Source organism: Egretta garzetta, unplaced genomic scaffold (assembly GCF_000687185.1).
Source record: "Egretta garzetta isolate BGI_Z169 unplaced genomic scaffold, ASM68718v1 scaffold59, whole genome shotgun sequence".
In the NCBI taxonomy this organism is placed as follows: domain Eukaryota; kingdom Metazoa; phylum Chordata; class Aves; order Pelecaniformes; family Ardeidae; genus Egretta; species Egretta garzetta.
This window is the reverse complement of record NW_009267230.1, coordinates 958,037-977,066: the sequence shown is the minus strand read 5'-3', so window position 1 is coordinate 977,066 and position 19,030 is coordinate 958,037. Positions and strand designations below refer to the sequence as shown.

General features: G+C 53.3%; 1 protein-coding gene across 2 annotated transcripts in view; it reads right to left on the bottom strand.

Annotated features, from left to right (window-relative positions):
- The window catches only part of CNTFR (ciliary neurotrophic factor receptor), a 215,629-nt gene that overhangs the window by 58,251 nt on the left and 138,348 nt on the right, over positions 1–19,030 (bottom strand). For both annotated transcript variants that reach the window (XM_035902723.1, XM_009647268.2), the window contains one exon: positions 5,343–5,573. In XM_035902723.1, coding sequence (XP_035758616.1) covers positions 5,343–5,573 — 231 coding nt within the window. The remainder of the gene's footprint in view (positions 1–5,342; positions 5,574–19,030) is intronic.

Genomic DNA, 19,030 nt, shown 5'->3' with positions numbered 1-19,030 from the left:
CAGCCAGCCAAACCTCTGGTTTCCCAAGCCAGTGTGTCAGCAGTGCCCTCCTGAAGGTTTTCCCAACAAACCAACATACGGTCAGACACCAGCCCCCGGCACTGCCTTCCTCCGCTGTTTAGCCCGTGCCCATCATGGGATGCTCACGCCTGCCCTGGTGCTCTGTCCCTCTCCTGGGGAGCCAGAGGTGCATGTCTTACTGGAGAGGTTGTTACCTTCTTTGTTTCTTCTTTATTTTGGATGGGTAAAAAAGATAAAAAGTTATAAAAACAACAACAACAACAAAAAAAGATGCAAACTACAGTCCAATCCTCTAGTTGCAGCTGGAGCCCAGCTGGGAGGAAAGGGACTTCTAAGGCAGAGAAAAAGGAGGCTCTGATTATTTATTAGTGGCCGATGTTTGATCGTTTGCTAATCAGGCCAGAGAACACACTCGGGCTCTCCCGGCCTCCCCGCTCACATGTGGTTCCTGTTGCTTTGCCCCTTCCCCCCTCCTTCTCTCTGGTTTTGCTTTGTTTGTTTTTCTGTTAATATGGTTGTTTTTCCATGTTGTTTTCCGTCAAACCGCATGTTTTTTCCCCTTTCTCTCGCCAGCCACTGCAGTGACAGACACAGAGGAAGGAAGCCAGCCTGGAGCCACTTGCCCTCTCCTAGTCCCCTTCCCACCATCGGTGGGAGGCAGCAATGCCCACGGAGCAGGGCTGGGGCTGGCACCGGGCTACAAGCCCCCATGCCACCCCTGCGACACAGAGAGCAGCTCCACCGCCTGCATCCTGACCTGTGTCCCTGCTGCTGGAGGGGATTTTCCTGCGTTTTCTCTCTCGCACGGGCCCCATCCCGGCAGGCATCCCAGCCCACCTGGTAGCAGCCCTGCGAGGCAGCAGGCGGCAGCATGGTCGGCATCATGCGGGCATCCCCAAAGCCGGGTGGAGGGGCAAAAGGGGAGGTGCGAACGGGCAGAGCCGCTGGGTCAGGATGGAGAAAAGCAGGTTAGAAAGGGACAGAGGGATAGGAGCGGAAGGACGGACGCCCACCCTGGCTGCCTCCCTCCCCTCTTTGCACACAAGGCCTCCTTGCTCCCATGTGCACTCTCCGGCTTCTGGCAGCCTTTCCACCGTGCATTTCCACTCCTCTCTGGCCCATTAGCAGTATTTTTATAACATTCTGTAATGCACAGAGCCGTGTGCCAAACCTCAAGAGCGCATTATTTCCCAACGTCTTTGTTATATTCATCCCTGGGCCCTCCAGCCGCGCGTTTCCAAACGCAGAGCTGTGGCTCATGGGGGCAGCTGGGAGCCCAGCACCGTGCTCCTGGTACCCAGAGCCTTCCCCTCCCTCCTGCCTGCTCCCGGTGCTCAGTCCCTGCCTCAGCTCCAGGATGCCCAGCATGCAAAAAGCTCCGGTCCCACCGCCTGCTGCTTCTGGCCACACTCAGACATCTACTGCTCTCCAGGCTACAGGGCAGATGATCCCTTGGAGATAAACACAGAGCGTCCTGGTTGCTCTCCTGTGTTTCAGCCCATGCTCAGCTGCCTGAAAGAAGGAGGCAGAGCAACATATTGCTGCTCAAAGTCTCCCGGAAGAGGCTGCCCTGGAGAAGAGCCACCTTTCCCTGGGCTGTTTTGTGCTCGGGATGATTCACGCCCTGGAGATGGGTGATGTAGGACCCTTAGGGATAAGCAAGACTCTGAGCCCTTCCTTCTCTCTGAGGTGGGCTCTTCATCCCTGGTCATCCCTTCCCTGGATGCATGCTGCCCTCCCTGCACATGCACTGGTGTCCCCATCTCTGCAGGGGACAAGACAGCCCAGTTACCCCCAGCCATCTGCACTCCCCTGGGTGCTACTGGGCTCCCAGATGTGTCCTCCACAATGTGGACCTGGGTGTCAAACACCACTCCAAGGACCAGCTGAGCTACCCGCGTCCTCCTGCCCATCTGCTGAAGTGCATTGATGAGACACCTTCTTCATGCCGCTCCTTTAAGCGGCATCCTGTCCCCTCCAGCGTGACACCCCCAGAAATCCTGGGGTCCTTCTGCAGCCACTGGCATGTCCTACTGGAGCTCCCTGCTCCTTCTGGGCCAGAGCTGCTATGGGAACACCACCGAGAGCGGTCCGAAGGCTGATGCTGGATCTCCCGCATCCCTCCCAGCAGCTCCCCTTTCAGCACAATCTGATCCCCTTTAGCCATTTCCTAAGCCGTGTTCCAACTCTAGTACTAATCCACATTTTCTCTGGTTTAACTCATAATTTCCCATGTGGCATCATAGCAAATACTTCACTGAAGTCAAGACAGATTGCATCGACCACATTTCTGGTCTTAGGAAATCAGTTCCCTTATCAAAGAGAGCTATCAGGTTATATCTGGCGTGATATATCCCTGGCAAGTCCCCCTTATATTTTTCTCCCATTTTCCATTTGTCTCCACATCTTTAATTGCTCCCTCTTCCTTAATTGCTCTCTCTTCCAAGCGTGCCCCATGGGTGTTGTGGGGTCAGGCTGTCTGGGATTTTTCCTTCTCTCAAGCACAGGAGACTCATCACCTCCCCCCACAGCTCTGGGTACCGCCAACAACCTCTCAGCTGCTAATGAGCCTTGCTAATGAACAGGAGATGTCCTCACCTCGGGATGAGGTGCTCCCCAAACCTTCAACGCATCCTTTCCTTTGAAGGTGCCTCCTTGGCAGAGCACCTTCTCCAGGTTTTATCCTCCTTTCTCTCCCCCAGCCTGCACTGCCCTCACTCTCAGCATCGCTGCTTAGACCTGGCAGGGTTCATTTGGTACCGGGCTCTGCCGAGCTTACCTTTAATCTCCCTTGAAACCTGGCTGCATAGCCAGCTCCGCTCTTCTCTCCTTGTTTGCTCTGTATTTATACGGCTAACCCCTCTTTTCATTTCCTCTGCAAGGTCTCGCTCAGCTTGACTCCTGGCAGGACTCCCTTTATCCCTGCGCTCGCTGATCCCCATGACGGAGCTTGTTTGCTAATTGACAACCCTTCCTGTTCCTTGCCGCCACTCCGCTCCCTCCTCACGTCCTTCGTTGTCTGCCCGCGAGTGCCCCTGCCTCGCTTTGGGGGCATGCTCCAGGTACCGCCTTTTATTTAACAAGTTCCCCAAATCTGTGCAGACCCTCACTCCCACTGCCATCACCTTTTTTGTTGCCCCGGTAAGAGGGGAAAATGCAGGCACAGACCTGTTTTCATTTAACTTCCTATCCAGCTGAAATGAAATGAGTCCAAGAGCCCTCAAATCCCAACTTTGGGTGATCAAAATCCCAAGTTTGGGATCCCTCAGATCCCAGGTGAGGGCTCCAATTGCACTCAGCTGCAACAGGTATTCGGCCACAAAGCCATGCTGCAAACCTCCGGCGAGATGCCCATCTCCACCTCCACCTCCACCTCCACCTCCATGCCCATGCCCATGCCCATGCCCATCTTAGTCTCAATCTCCATCCCCACCTGGGATGTTCCCAAACCCACAGCAGCCCACGCACCTCCAGGGAATCAATCATGCCCTGCAGAGGCGAGAAAGTTGTGGGTGTTGTAGGCAGGGGTTGGGGGCGGCAGCACTGGGAAAAGAAATCTTGTGGAGAACATTAAATTAAAATCCAGGCAATTAAATTAATTACCACTAAAAGCATCTCACCTGATTAGTTCCTTGCATACTTAATTGCATTAACACCACCGGGCATTCACTATTTATTTGTTGCCCTCTCTCCTGGGGCTGGTGTCCCCTGCGGTGTCTGACCGGGCTCCTCAGCTGTCTGGTGCTCATGGGGGCTGTGAGCCGCCAGCAAATGGGAACACGCGGTAATAGGAAACAGCAGGATTTGGGCTCTAACGCTGAGCAATTCCCACGGGTCCCTGAGCGGATTGACAGGGATTACTATTAGCAAGGTGCTTAGCAGATGGAAGAGCCATTGCAAAGTCACGGCGACGCCACAGCTGCAGAGGAGGCAGTTGGAGGCTGCAGCCCCCTCCCCAGTCCCCTCGTTTCCTCCGGACCTGGGCTGCAGCCCCCCATGTGCTGGCACGGCCTGGGACCTCTCCCCAGATGGGGTCTGGTGCACACATGCCCGAGCAGAGGAGCCACGCAGCCTCCTCCTGCTTCCCTGCCTCCAAACTACCCGTCAGCACCTCCTCACCCCCGCAGCGTGGCGGAGAGGCCCCGGGCTCATCTATCTGCCTTTTGGTTTGCCATGCTCCCAGCCCCAAAACCTACTCGCTGCCGCACCCCCTGCCCGACGCCAACTGCTCCCCCCTCCCCTGCTTCTCATGTTGCCTTTTGGCTTCTTCCAGCACCCCCTCCCCAGGCCCACGCGCCAGGATCCCTCCAAGAAGACCCTAAACAATGAGTCGGACGCTGTGCAGCGTCTCCGAAATGTGGATTTCTTCATTCTGACCTCCAGGTACAGGGAGCCCTTCCTGCCTGATTTGCAGGGCTTACGCAGGCCATGGCTGGTCCTCCTGTGACCCTCTGCCCCTGGACCATGGTCCAGGATGGAAACGCCACCCTGGTTCTGATGCAAAGTGCAGAAGGTGGGAGAAGGAGCGGAGAAAGGCTCTGCCACGTCCTCCAAAGCTGGGAATGTGCGGCCACCTACACGGTGCATCCCCGGCTGGTGGGGCTCCTAGGTGGTGCCTCGCAGCTCCCTCCGCAGCCGTCACCATCCTGCACCCAGCTCTGCTGGCTGGTGCTGCCAAGTGCAGACGCTGTGCTGAGAAGCACACGGCTGCTATCAGCTGTACAAACACGACAGCCCACCAAACACACAGTTGCTATCAGCTCTAAGTGTTGTGTGAAATACAGCACAACTCTTATCTCCGCGCTGAGACCTGTGAATCAGTGCATCTCGCACTTAAGATATGCAAAATCCCGGGAAACGTGTAGCTGTCCTCCAACACACCTGTGCACAGGGGCTCTGCAAACACACAGCAACTCCCACCACCTCTCGGTTGCTCCTCTGAAACACCCATCTTGCAGTAACCCCAGCCAGGATGTCTCCTTCCCAGCTGCAGTCCCCTCTGACAGCACAGACTTTCCACCTCCAGAGATGGTGGACGTGGCACTGGGCCAGGGGGAGAGACATCATCCCTTCCCAAATTATTCCTGGGGCATTGTTTAATCTACCAGCTTTGATGCAAAGTTTGGAGCAGGAGGGGCTGATTCCAGCATCCTGCTGCTGGGATTAGTACACCGTGCGGCGCTTGTGTGGTGGGGTGCAGCAGGCAACCATGTGTATGGAGAGTACAGGGGTTGGGAAGGCAGGAGGGGGCTGCAAGGGGTCAATACGGGAGCAGAGAGCATGGATCTGTCCCCCCCAGCGTCACACGGCAGGGTACTCACTTCCCACGCTCAGGTAGGTCTGGTATTTGAGGTGCCAGGAGGAGCCCTCGTAGCAGGAGTACTGGCCGCTCTGTGTCAGGTCGACGTTCTTCAGGATCAGGTAGGACCCGTTCAGGTGGGACTCATCGATGTCGGTGCCATTGGCTGTCCAGGTCACAGCTGCATCCCAGTCCATGGAGCCACACTTCATGGTCACATCTGCGCCTACCCGCTCATACTGGACGTGGCTGTCTGCGGGGAGGAAGAGGAGAAAACCAGGTGAGCTCAGAGCCCCGTGGGCAGGGTTGCCTTGGAAATAGCATCTTACCATCACTTGTACAGGAAGCGAGGGAAGGACTGGGGCACGGACTGACACTGTGTTAGTGGCCAGGGAAGCCCAAGCGCTCCTGATGACTGATAATGATTTATTTTAACCTTGGAACAGAGTGAATCAGCTGGCAATGACCCCTGGGATCAGGACTCATGGACCACCTCCGTCTCCCAAGATGCTTTCCTCTGACCTTTGAGAGGACATGCCAGGGCTGCACCAGCCGAACACCCTACAGCACAGACAGGCGCTCATGCCAGCAAGTCACTGCCACTCTTGTATCTACGTGGCTTGCTACAGGATGCAAACCAAATGCACACATCAGAAATCCCCCAGCAGAGAGGTGGCAGAGCCCCAGGACTTGTCACCAGCAAACTCAAGTTACTTACTAGCAGAGGTGGGAAGCAGGCAGCTGCCCTTGTGATTCCCTGCCCAGGAAATCAGGTGGGAGGGATGGAAGCTAACCGTGCCTTGCTTTGGAAAGGGGCGGCTGCTTGGTGCATGCTGCGCTGTTTGTCTCCCTGCCTGGCTTCTCCTCTCTCTCTACAATAACATGATGCCTTGCTGAGCTGTTTGATTTAGCATCTTGCGAGCGGGGCAATACAGCTCATTGGGCACCAGCTGCCTAATTGAATTTTCTCAGGTTTCTGGACAGGGGCTCGAGCTGACATTCATTAATGATCCTTAGCAATTGAATCTTTCCCGTATTGCTACAATGGCTGTACTGAGCTGAGTGTGACAATGATAAAATCGCACGTGTGTGTGTGTGTGTCCATGACATGGGGTGAAGCAGGACAGGGGGATGAGCAGAGGATGAAGTTCCTTCAAGGCTTCATCAAGCCTCTATGCACAGACAAGGGCTGTTCCGTTCTCAAAATACTCCTGGGGTTTCAAAAACACATCTGACAAGGTGTCTCCCAAGGAAACCAAGCAGCCCTGACACACGAGGAAAGTCCTTGCAAGGATTTATAGCAGCTAGAGGTCAGGAGACCAAAGGTGAGAACAAGCGGTCAGATGTGGCAGTAGAAGACGTCACTGGTGAAGTGCGCTGGGGATCAGAGCTGGATCAGAGCTGCCCAACGCCCTCATAACTCACGGGGAGAAGGGGGTCGAGGCAGCGAGAGGAGACACCGTGCTGCTGAGGGCAGCCAAATTACAGCTGGGTGCAAAGGCACTGCAGAAGGACATCATGGCACAGACCCACCAGGCGGTAACACTCTGTCAATAAACACACAGGGATGCACACAAGGAAAATCAAGCCTTGCTTCCTCTACCGCTCACAGCTCCAAATGAGCTGCAGCCTCCATGGAAACATATCTTGGAGTTACCATGCTCACTTCTCCGAAAACATCAGCTCAGTGGGGACCAAAAGCATAAACCCAATGCTAGGAATTACTCGGAAAGGGATTGAGAAGAAAATGGAAAGCACTGTACCCTAAAAGCCATGCACAAATCTGTCCCTGTGACATGAGCAGCACAGTTCAGCTGAAAATGGAGCAAAGAGAAAAAATGGGGAAGAGCATGGGCTGGGAACAGCCCCCGCATAAGGATGGCTTAACAGATTCGATCCCTTCATCCGTAAAAGGAGACAACTGAGCGAAGACATGACAGACACCTAAGCAATGATGAGTGACATGGAGAGGACGAATTGAGAAGGACCGCTTGCTCCTTCTCCTAATAAAATAATTAAGGGGCAGCAAATGAAAACAAGCAAAAGAAAGTGCTTTCTCGCAAAAAGTGTGATTCAATTACAGAAACCCATGTCCATCAGATGCTGTGGATGTCAACATTCTGGGGAAAAGAGCGATTAAATGAATCCACAGCAGAACACACCACCCAGGGCAGCAACACACTGAGCTTCTGGTGAGCCTGGGGAGGCTGCAGGCAGCTGGCGGTGGGGAGGGATGGGAGAAGCACCCCCCCATGCTTGTCCTGCTCTTCTTTCCCTCTCTAGACATGAGCTCCTGGGTCCTGTTGATAGGTGGGACCACACGGGCAGGATCCAGCCATTCCTTGTGTGAAAGCCCACAGCCTGAGCCTCCCTGCAAAGGAGAGAGCCCCAGGGTGAAGCTGGCGCTGGGGGAGACCCTGGCAGGTCTGAGTCCTCCTGCAGATGGTCTGTCAGGGCACCTATTTCAGATAGGGAAGTAGCACTTTTGGGGATGCTATCCCTGCTGGGAAAGGAGGTGCTAAGAACAGACAACAAAAAACTGAGTTGTAGAGAATAAGATGCTAGTGAGATGCCTTGGAATCATCTCAGACTCTAGTCAAGGGTGGGGACATTTGAGAAACTGCGCTGATCAGACAAGTGTGTTTTGAGTGTTTTAAAAAAGCTTAGAGCATATACAGAAAGGCAGAAAGAGGGGAGAGCGTCTATGCTGAGGCATCTGTGTGGGGAGGGGTAGCTGGAATGGGCCCAGATAAACAGGCAGATAGGCAGAAGTGTGGAAGAAGATGGATGGGTGGGCAGAAGAATGAATGCCTGTGATTGCAGACAGACGGACAGCTGGCTGGATGGGCACAGATGGGGTGGAGGGAAGTGTACGAAGATGAAAGGATGGATGACTATGCAAGTGGATGGATGGGTGGATGGATGGATGGGCAAATATGGGGATGCAGAGATGTGTAAGAGGGTGGAGGCATAAGAGTATAAGCAGCTGGGTGGCTGACAGCATATGTGGATGGAGGGATGGGTGGATGGATGGGTGGGTTGGTGGAGGGAGGGAGGGAGGGGAGGACCAATGAACAGCAGTGGGGTTGGGTGGATGGTTGGCTGTTCGAATGGCTGTGCAGATGGATGGATGGATGGATGGACAGATGACTAGGCAGATGGGTAGTTATAGATAACAGAGCTAAAGTAAGAGTTCCAGCACCTTCCTCAAGTTCTCCCCTGATTTCTTCTATTGCTTAGAGGTAAAGACATTTTCTCTTCCCCATTCTTGCTGGCTCATAAAGGCTATTGACTCTCCTGGCCTTACACTTGGGGATCTGCTCAGCAGAGACACTGGAGATGCTGCACCACCCACCAGCCTTACCTGGGGAAAGGCTCATTGCAGTGATGGGCCCACAGACCTGCCTGCCTTGCCTGCCCAGTGCCTGGCCCCCAGAAAGGCTTCAGAGAGGGGGAAGCTTTGGGGTGCCCAGCTCTGCTTCTCAGGGCTGTGGCTCAGAGCGTGTTGGTAGCTGGTGGCAGCAGGACTAAGCTGGGAAGGGGGAAAGGCACCTTGAATTATTTCCTATTTGTCCTTAAACACAGTGCAAACATGTTGGCACTCATCCAGAAGGGCTGAGGGAGCCATTCCTGGAAGACAGGTCTTTGAAAGCAATGCTCCTTTCCAAGGCAATGATTTAAGGTCCCTGACAAAGGAGAAAACCATAGCACAGCTTTGGAGGAGGCGTTTCTCCCTGCTGGGTTTGCTGAGGCTCTTACTGGAGCTGAGCCAGGTCCCCACGTCCCTCCTGCCCCATCCAGCCATAGAAGTCCCACCATGGCAGCCCCACTGGCAGGCATCACCTCCCACAGCTCCTCCCACCACTGGAGCAGCCGTGCCGACACCAGTTCTGCTTTAGGATAGGGGTGGGCAAGAGTGACCAGAGCTTTTACTGGGGGCCTCCACTTTCTGCAGGCTGGGTATGGGCAGGACTTCCCCCATCCCCAGCCTGCCCAGAGCCTCACATCTCTCTCGAGCAGGGAGGGGAGGGCGATTTGTCCCCCCTCCTGGTCATCATGTCACTGGAAACACATGGGATCAATGGCTGAGATTGTGCCTGTGCTGCAGGGCCAGCCCTGCTGGACGGACATTGTCTGGTGGCATGGGCAGAATGAGGGCCAACAGCCAGGGGCTACAGCTTGGGAGGTTCAAGCTGGACAGGGAGGAAAATTTATTCTTCAGGAGGTGCAGCCCTGGGACAGACACCCACAGAGAGGGGGGAATCTTCATCCTTGCACGTTATCAGGGCTCTGTTTACAAAGCCATGGCTGATATGGTCTACTGTTGGGAACAGTCCTCTTCTGAGTGGGACATTGGACTTGACACCTCCAAAGATCCCTTCCAATCAACACTGCTGTGATCATTGCCTGGAATTGATCCTTAGAGATATTGCCCTGCCCCTACACCACCCTGCTTCTCCAAAGTATGCTGCTTTTCGGGTCAGGTGACAGCACAGGGGTGAAGCACACATCATGATGGAGAGGTTGTGATGCACCCCAATGAGCAACATGCCTCTGAGCAGCCAACCCCACCAAGGGCCACATCATCTGTTGCAGCACAACACATAAAGTCCCAGAGCTGGAGAGGAGCCATGGTGATGCACGATGAGGGCAGAAATTACAGATTTACCTGCAGCCCTGCAAAGCTGCAGTGGAGGGAAGATGGGAACTGCCCATGGGACAGACACATACAGCTCTTGTGGTGGACCTGGGGCAGCTCAGTGAAACAAGCTGTGAGCTGCTTCGCTGCCCTCCTAGTGATGACGAGTGACATCTTGATGGTGCAATCTGTGCAACTGCAACACAACAGATGCCAACAGGACAGCGGTCCAGGGAGGGGAGTGTGGTGGGTTGACCTTGGCTGGGTGCCAGGTGCCACCAAGCTGCTCTATCACTCCCCTCCTCAGCAGGACAGGGTTGGGGGAGAAAATGAGATGGGAAAAAAAAAACCCCAACTTTGTGGGTCAAGGTAAAGGCAGTTCAATAAAAGCAAAAGCAAAGGCTGTGTGTGGAAGCAAAAGAAAAACAAAGATTTTATTCTCTACTTCCCATCAGCAGGTGATGTCCAGCCACTTCCCGGGAAGCAGGCCTTTCACTACACGTAGCGGTTGCTCCAGAAGACAAATGTCATAAATAATAAGTGCCCTCCTCTTCCTCCTCCTTTCCCTTAGCTTTTATTGCTGGGCGGATGTCATATGGTATGGAATATCCCTTTGGTCAGTTTGGGTCAGCTGTCCTGGCTCTGTCCCCTCCCAAGATCTTGCCCACCCCCAGCCTACTGGTGGTGGTGTTGGGGAAGTTGGAGAGCCAGCCTTGATGCTGTTGGAGCACTGCTCAGCAGGAGCCAAAGCACTGGTGTGTTACCAACACCTTTCCAGCTACCAACACAAAGCACAGCACTGCAGGGGCTGCTATGGGGAAAATTAACTCCATCTCAGCCCGACCCAATGCAGAGAGACACGGAGGGAAGATGAGACAAAGCGGCTGAGGTGTGGGACCCACAGGAACACGTTTGATGCTTCCCAAGCCCATCCTGCTCAGCTGGAGCTCCTCAACAGAAACATCATCCTTGTTTTCCTTCTTATTGAATCCTGACCTGCATTGAGACTGAAAGGACAACAACGCAGGGAAATCCTGCAAACCTGTGGCAGGCATGCACCATGCTGGGAAGGAGCAAAACTCCTTTCGCGACTCTCCTGTGGTCCCAGCATCTCCACTGGCTGCTCTCCCTCTGTTCCCACCGAGGTTCCAGCCCTGCCAGCGTGGGCAGCTGCCAGGGCAAGTGTGCCGCTGGGCACTGCCCTATGCAGCATGCATGGAGCCACACCACAGATGCGGCCCCGGGGGGTCTGTGCCCAGACGCCTGAGGGGTCTTTTGAAGAGTGAGCAGAGGAAGCGGAGAGGATGGTTTGCATTCCCAGCACCAGCGCTCACCACAGCCTCTCAGTGCCAGAACTTGTTGCAAGCCAACCCCCAACATGTACTTGCAGCAGCCAAAATCATCCTTGCCATCACAGCATTTTGCAGGCAGACAGGGCCAATTGTTCCCCCTGGAGCCCTCCTCCCAAATGCACTGCAGGGCTGTGCATGGCATAAGCAGAGCACAAGCAAAAGGAAGGCACCAGAGCATTTCTGGGGACAGACACAAGCACTCTTTGCAGGATGCACAGCTTCTGGCTCTGCCCCTCTTTTGCAGATGGGGAAACTGAGGCAGTGAGAAAGGACGTGTCCCCACTTCCCCCAACAGGAGGTGGAGCACTTCTGCAGTGGGACGGAGAATTACGTATGAGCCTCCAGGCAGAGGGGCCTTCACATCACCCTGGTTAGCCTCTATACCTGCCTCCCAGAGCTAAGCAACTAGCCACAAATAACCATCTCAGCATCTAATTAGCGTTCTGTGTATGTATTCATAAATTACACCTTTAGTATTTACACAGTGACGAGCCTACGCCAAGAGCTTTCCAAGCAGATAAACTGGCGAGGTCTTGCACCTTGTAACTTCCCATGGTAAATGAAATGAATGAACCCACAGGAGACGAGCAGGGAGCCCCAGAGTGTGGGGAGAGCAAGGGGAAAGAGCCCAGCCTGCATGGGGAGGGAAGGAGGAGAGTACTGATCCTCGCCTTGGCTGGCCACCGCTGCAAGAGCCTCCGCTCAGCTCTGTCCCCAGCTGCCCTGCTTCCTTGCAGCCAAGTCTCATGTGCCAGTGCCTGGGGAGGAGGTGGCTTGGCCATCTCCCGTCATCCTTCCTGCATGGAGGAGGATGTTCCTGGCCATTGGGTCTGGGTCTCACAGAGCAGTGGCACAACCCTGTGGCTTCTCTCCTACTCCTGCAACCATGCTGGCCAGCATGAGCATCACTGACAGTACCCAAGGGATGCTGGTGGCTCTGCTCCCATCTGCAGCTTCACAGCCCTGAGGTCTGCCCTTCTTGAGATGAAACAGCCTCCAGTACTGGAGAGGGTTTCCTGACACCAGCTTCCAGAAGCACACTCCGTCCTTGATCTCCTCTCATTTATTCCCTCTGGTGCCACTTGGTCTTTGCACAGCTTTTGTTGCCAGCAGAAACCTTCCCTTCAAGGATAAGGAATTTCATGCTTAAGGAGGCAGTTCTTCCACAAGTGATTTAAAACTAGATACATCTTTGTAAGGAAACAGGCGTAATTAAGTGTCATCGATGTAGCCAAAGATATGGTCTGTTCCAAGTTAATTTTGTCCATTAATGAAGAATTGCAGCAAGCAGAGCCTGCGTTTGTTTGCTCCACTTTGGTAAACCCCTGGAGTCAGCAGCTTTGCTCTCTTGACAAGAAAAAATAATTAGCAAGAAACTTTAATTAAGAGATAACAGATGGGTGCTAAAGGACTTGTACTCAATCACTTCACGATAGCCTGCAAGCAGACCTCGGTTTACTTCAGGGGTGTTGTAAAGGAGGCACTTTCCCCCGTGGACATGCTCGGCTCAGGGCAAGCTCCAGTGCAGGAGAACCTCTTCTCTTAGCCTGGATGCGACCACAAAACATCCTTCTGTGAGGGCCCTGCTGCCCCTGAAGCTCTCCTCCAGCTTTGCAGCAGCCTTACCTCCCACAACTGCTCTGCAGCTGAGTGCACCTCTACGTGCAGCTGCACCCCAAACCCAGCTAGGGATGTCCACTGTGGGGTGAAGAGGGCCTTCATGGACCTACTAGCTGCTCAGATGCAAGAAGCTGAAGCTTCTTCAGTGAAACTTAATGCAGTATCTACGGGGACTTTCTGAGAACAAAGGGACACTTTTGCAATTAAATACGCCATTGTCACAAATGATAATACATGCCACAGGCTCCCTCCAGGACCCAATGGTCCAGCAGTGGGGACTTGTGATGCCGGCTCTGCTACCGGCTTGGCCTGCTGTCCCCAGGACTGAGCTCCAGGTGGCACAGCTGGGATGGTGGCATGGTCAGGATGGTGGCACTTGCAAGGCTCATGCACGGGGGCCAACAAGGCTATGCAGTGGCAGGGCATAAGCACCCTCCTGGGGAGAAAACACAGTGCTAAACCCAGCGGGAAACCGCAGAACAGAGACCCACCGCTGGAAGCAAAAGCAACACAAACTCCCAGCAGAAGTGAGGGCCAAGTCCTTGCTGCAGCACTGGCTCAGCCCCAAGGGATGCGGCAGCTCCCCGTGCCTTGTGGGCTGTGGTCCCATGCTGAGCCCTGGCTGGGAGACACGGTAGCAAGATGGGGAAGCTGCCTCAGCAGACAAGTAACTTCAGCGTCATTTTTCTGCTTGTATCACACCATCAGACTGGCTGAATCAGTGGCTTTGGCCCTGTCTGAGTGGAATCTCACCAGGGCAGGGCATGCCCTCACAGTGCCAGGACAGGACTGCTATGTCCAGTGCCTCATACTGGTCTTGGTGCACTTTTGGCAGCCCCATGTTGGGAAAAAGCCTCTCTTGCAGCTCAATAGAACTGCCAAATCACATCTGCCCAGAGCATGACGCTGGCAGTGCTCCTTGCCGCAAGCCAGGAGGGCTCCACATCAGAGGTGGCCTTGTTTCCCCACGTGCCATCACACTCAGCTCTCACTGGGAGTAGCAGGGGCTGTACAGCACTGTGCTGCCCCAACACCAACTTGTCCCCAGCCATGGGGAAGAAGCAAACCTGGGAACAGCAACCAAGTTCATCCTGCCTTGGTAACAGGGTCTCTCCAGCCATGCATGGGCAGGAGACCCCAAAGAACCTGTCCTTCCCCATGGCTTCAGGGCAGGACTGAGCTCTGCCAGAGGGTGCTAATGCTGGTGTGCACCCATCTGCAATGGTCGCATACCTCGCCTTGTGGTGCCATATGCAGGACCAGGAGAAGATGTGCCTCTGCTGCTACTTCTGCTTTTCTCTCAGCTGCTCTCCAGCAGAGGTCTGGATGCTGTTGGGCTGGTGATCTTGGCTTTTTTTTTCCCAGGAGACTTTGCTCTTGCATCCCAGGAGGGGACCTGAGCTCATGTGTTGATCTCTTTTCCAGCAGGAGGTCACTTGGATGTCCTAGCTCTTCTGGTCCAAAAATGCCTGTGTCCTGGGACTCCAAGTGCTCTCCTTGCCAGGACAGACTTAGCTATGACACCATTTTCATCCTAAGGCAAAGGGAAGCGTAGATGGGACCTTGCCCACTTGGCTTCCTCGCAAAGTCAACTTGAGATGACTCGTTCTGAGGAAAAGCAGTTGCCTGGTGAAGCAGCAACTCCTCCAACCCCCTGCACCTACACTGTGGCTGCCCCAGCATGTGGGGTGGTATGATATGGAGGGGAAGGTATCAGACAACCAGAGGGAGATGAATGGCACTAATGGGAACCACCACACAGCAGAAAAATCCCACCAATATCCTCCAAGCCGGGCTCACTTGAGCCTTCACCCTTGGCTGCCAGGTGGCTGGTGTTAGCACCGCGGATGAATTAAAGGCTTGTTTTCTGGTCCTGCTCTTCCGTGCAGACAGGACAAATAACTCTAGGCCACAAAAGAGTGCTTAGATCAGGCTTTTCAATGCCGTTTAAGGAGAAATCAATACAATTTGGAATTAGGTGCCCAAATCTCAGCTGTAAACACAAGAAAAGCTCATTGTGGTCCAGCAACGGCGCGAAGACGCCTGTATTTACTGAGCTTTGGGGAGGGGGGGCAGCGCTGGATAGACACGTCGGGGTGCCTCGCACCCCATTGACCACAACCTGCTTTTTAAGCCTGGAGCACAGCGTGCGCTTCCCCACCGCCGTTTGCCAATGCCCACGTGCCTGCCCCCAAATAACAGCCTTCCTCTGTGCAAATACACTGGGGGCGATCGCTATTTGTTCACATAACAACCCGGCTCCCGCTTCACCCCACTCAAGGCTGCAGATTAGCATGAGGCATTGTGCAATATTTTTTTTATTAGCACGGAATTATGGAAGTCAGAGGCGTAAAAGACCTGTTGGGTCCCGCTCAGTCCATCCTCCTTCTGCCAAGACAGTATTGGTCCCTGCAGCATATTTACTATTTCTCCGGTCTAATTTTACATACTGTACAATCTGTGCAGTGCCAAGTTACGATCCCTGTGTGAGAAGCAGAGCTCTCAATTTCCAGGCTCTTGGGTGTGTAAAATCACAACCGCGATGTTAAATTAACTTCTTTTTTTCCTTGCGTTTAATCATTTAATAGCTCTAAAATTCAGCCCCTCAGGCTCTTTCTGCCTGTCTGTTGGCTTGGGTTTTGCCTGCTGTAGGCCAGTGGCTTGTCGCTTACAGATGTAACGCTCACACCCCTGGGTGGATCGGCAGCTGGGCTTGAAGCTGGGACCACTGCAACTAAACACATGAACTTCTGCGGCCCGAGGATGGAAAAACTCCTCCGCTTTCTTAACCACAGGTACAGGAGGTTCATCCTCCTCCTTATGACCCAGCCCTGGCAAGGGGGGAGCACCAGGAACACTGCGTGTGGGGCCAGGACTCAAAGGCATCACCCAGGCTAGACTTAGGAACCAAAGCAGGGGTGCAACCTGCAGCAGCAAGACATGGCGGGATGGAGCAGTGCCAAAGTATTCCCAGTGATGTCCTGTGCCCAGGAACTCCCAACAGAAACACCAATACTTTTTCCTCCATCCCTACATCCACTGGAGGTTAGACCCCAGGACTCATTCCTTGCCAAGAGAGGGGTTTCTTCCCCCTGCACCAACACTAAGACTTTTCTTTACGCACATGGCTACGGGATAACAGAGGAACTGAGCGGCTGCCAGCGCAGTACAGCGAACAGAAGGTGGGAAGAATAGATGCTGATAAAACAGGAAGCATTTTCCCAAGTAATATTTTTTTTTTTTTTTTGACTCAGTCACCATCACTCACTTCTCCAAGTAACACTTGCACTTCTGGAGCCTGGTGATGATTTCAAAGCAAAATTAATAATAAGGCAACCATCTACTCTGCCCATCAGGGGCTGTATTAACAATCAGCCATGGCCTTGGGATTTGCCTCGGTAATAATGTGATATTACATTTGCATTTCATGCCTTTCATTCCAAAGGATCCTCAAGCAAAGCCAAGCCTGGAAATGATCACTGGCATGTGCTGAGCCATGGCACAGCTGTAGAGACGCAGCCCGACAGTCACACAAAACATCTGCTGGGTGTAAGCACCTCTGGGGTGAAAGATGGCGACATATCAGACTCATGTCACACTGGAAAGAGAGTTACCTCCACCAGAGACATCAAGATAAATCCCTGGGTGCAGCTAAAGAAGCATTGCAGACCATGACAGGGCCCCGGGACAGAGCTCCTGGATCTGGAGCAGAGCTTGGAAGCAGCGCCAGCCAGGGGATGAATGAGGCTGGGTTTCTGGTCATGGGCTGGAAGGTCTATCTGGGCCATGGATGACACAACTGCAGGATCGTGGTCCCCAGATGGTTTCTGAGCAACTCACAGAGCATGTCTACAAGACAGCAGAACTCTGCTTTGGAGCATACGGACAGAGGCTTTGGATGCCTTGTGCAGATGCGCGCACACTTCCCTACAAAGCACGATGCAGAAGCTCATGCAGCAATCGCACCACCTCTGAAAAGAAAGCCCTAAGATGAGGGTGGTGGGCTGGGAGCTTTCAGCAGGGTTTCCCATTCCCAGCAGCAGCACAGAGTGCTGTTAGGGGAGGGTGCATGCAGCTCCTCAGAGGGTCGTGAACTAAGCCACCTCCTGCCTGGTCCTGCTCCCCTGTTGGTGCCTCGAAGCGCCACTGCCCAGTACCCTTCCCAAAACCTCTGCAGAAGATGCCCTTCACTAAGCAGCTGAGCACTTCCAAGCGGCTGATGGCAGAGGCCCCCTGCTCCATCAGGCAGAGCCCATAACAACCGCGCCATAACCTCTACTCAATGCTGGCTGCCCCTCCGCTTCTGGAAACACCTCCTCCTCCTCCTCTGCAGGGCCTCTCCTGCTCATCTACCCACTGCTACTCCCTCTCTGTACTGCTTTTATTGCCATCCCTCTGACTAAACTCCCAAAAGCAGAGGAGCAGCGCTGCCTCCAGGCCCTGTGAAACTGGAGCCCAGCCCACCTTGGAGAGCATCTCCTAACCTCTCATTACTGATGCTGCTGTTTCTGAGAGCTCTCAGGATGGTGGGGTCTTTTTCTTCCCTGTGTTGGGGATGATGAACAAATGTTAGTTCAGGAGCAGACACTCATTCGGTACGATTTGAACTAATTGCCCATTATTTCCTAAATTTCAACACTTAAAAGCTTCAAGTGTCTCATTGCAAAACAACAGCTAAAAGGCCAGTTATGTTCATTGACTGAAATACAAATAAACATGCCCAGCTCTCTGGAGAGCTCTTGGGTTTGAAGCAGAAGATTTTAAGGAAGCGTATTTTCTGAAAGTAAGATTATACAGAAGCTCACCGCGTCTAGAGCTCCAGTTATCTGAAGGCACTACTGAATTACAACTATTATTAGCACAAGAGATACTTGAATTCTGTAAATTTCTGCAAAACGTTTTGAATTCAGGTTCTGAGGCATTTAAAAGACTTGAGAAAATATCTTTGGCTCCAAGTCAGCAAAGCACTTAGGCAAGCCCTTAACTTTCAGCATCTGTTTAAGTACCTTGCTGACTTGGGGGTTTTAACCCCGGCAAAAAGAAAGCAGAAAGGCAAGAAAAGCCAAAGGAAAAAGTTCTGGTGCATGTGGAAATCTCCAGGGAAGCCAAAATAAGACAGGAATCTCTTCTGGAAAGTAAGAAAACAAAAAAATAATAGTGACTTGCTTTAAAATTGAACAGTAGAGGAAGCTTTCTGGAGAGGGGAGAAAGACTCCCAGAACGAACGGAGTATTTCTGTGTAGCCTAACGCCGTCTTTGCTCTCCTGCCTCTTCAGCATGCTGCAATTACTTATTGCTGGGGAAAAAAAAAAAAAACAAAACAACAACCAACTCCCAAACTTGCTTCTCCCTCCCAGCCTAAACTACTTGCTTTCTCCCAGCCTAAATGTGATGGGAGAAAGAAAAATCTTGGCTTCGACAGTGAAAAAAGGTCTCTGAAATGAGTCAGCTGTGAGATGCTGTCTCCATCAGGAGGGAGGACGAGGAGAAGGGATGAGGGAGTGAATGGTAGTAAGGAGGAGGAGGAAATTGCCCACGGGCAGGAGCCTGCAGACAGCCGCACACACTGCCTGCGGGAGGGGGAATATGAGAAAGTCCGCGAGGAGGGAAAATCAGTGCAAATCTATGCACGCACGCACGGAAAGCAGCTACAGGCAGCGAGCAGCTCTTCCCCAATCTCCGGCTTGAGGCCATGAATAGAAAACAAACTGAAGCAGAGCAAAGAGAGAATGCTCTGCAGCCCACCCAGGGAGAGCAGCCGCTGGGGAGACGGCGATGGGGAGCGCGGCTGCCTGCGTGGGGACGGGTGGGAGGAGATGCTCCGGCTCCTTAGGGCTCCAGCACTTGCAGCCCGACGCAGCTCTGGCACAGCTGGGGCAAGCTCAGGGTGCCATGAAGTAGGAGATGCTGCTCTGGCCCCGTAAGGGCAAAAGCCCAAACTTCCAAAAATTCTCACTTAAAGAGGAAAAGGTGGGGGGAGGGGTGGAAAGAGGAAGGTTCTTTCCTTCAGAAGAAAACCAAAGGGTTTCATGTCTTTTAGGTTTTTTTCAAAACTGTCCCACTGTGTTGTACAAAAGACTTTTCAACCCTTTTTTTTGG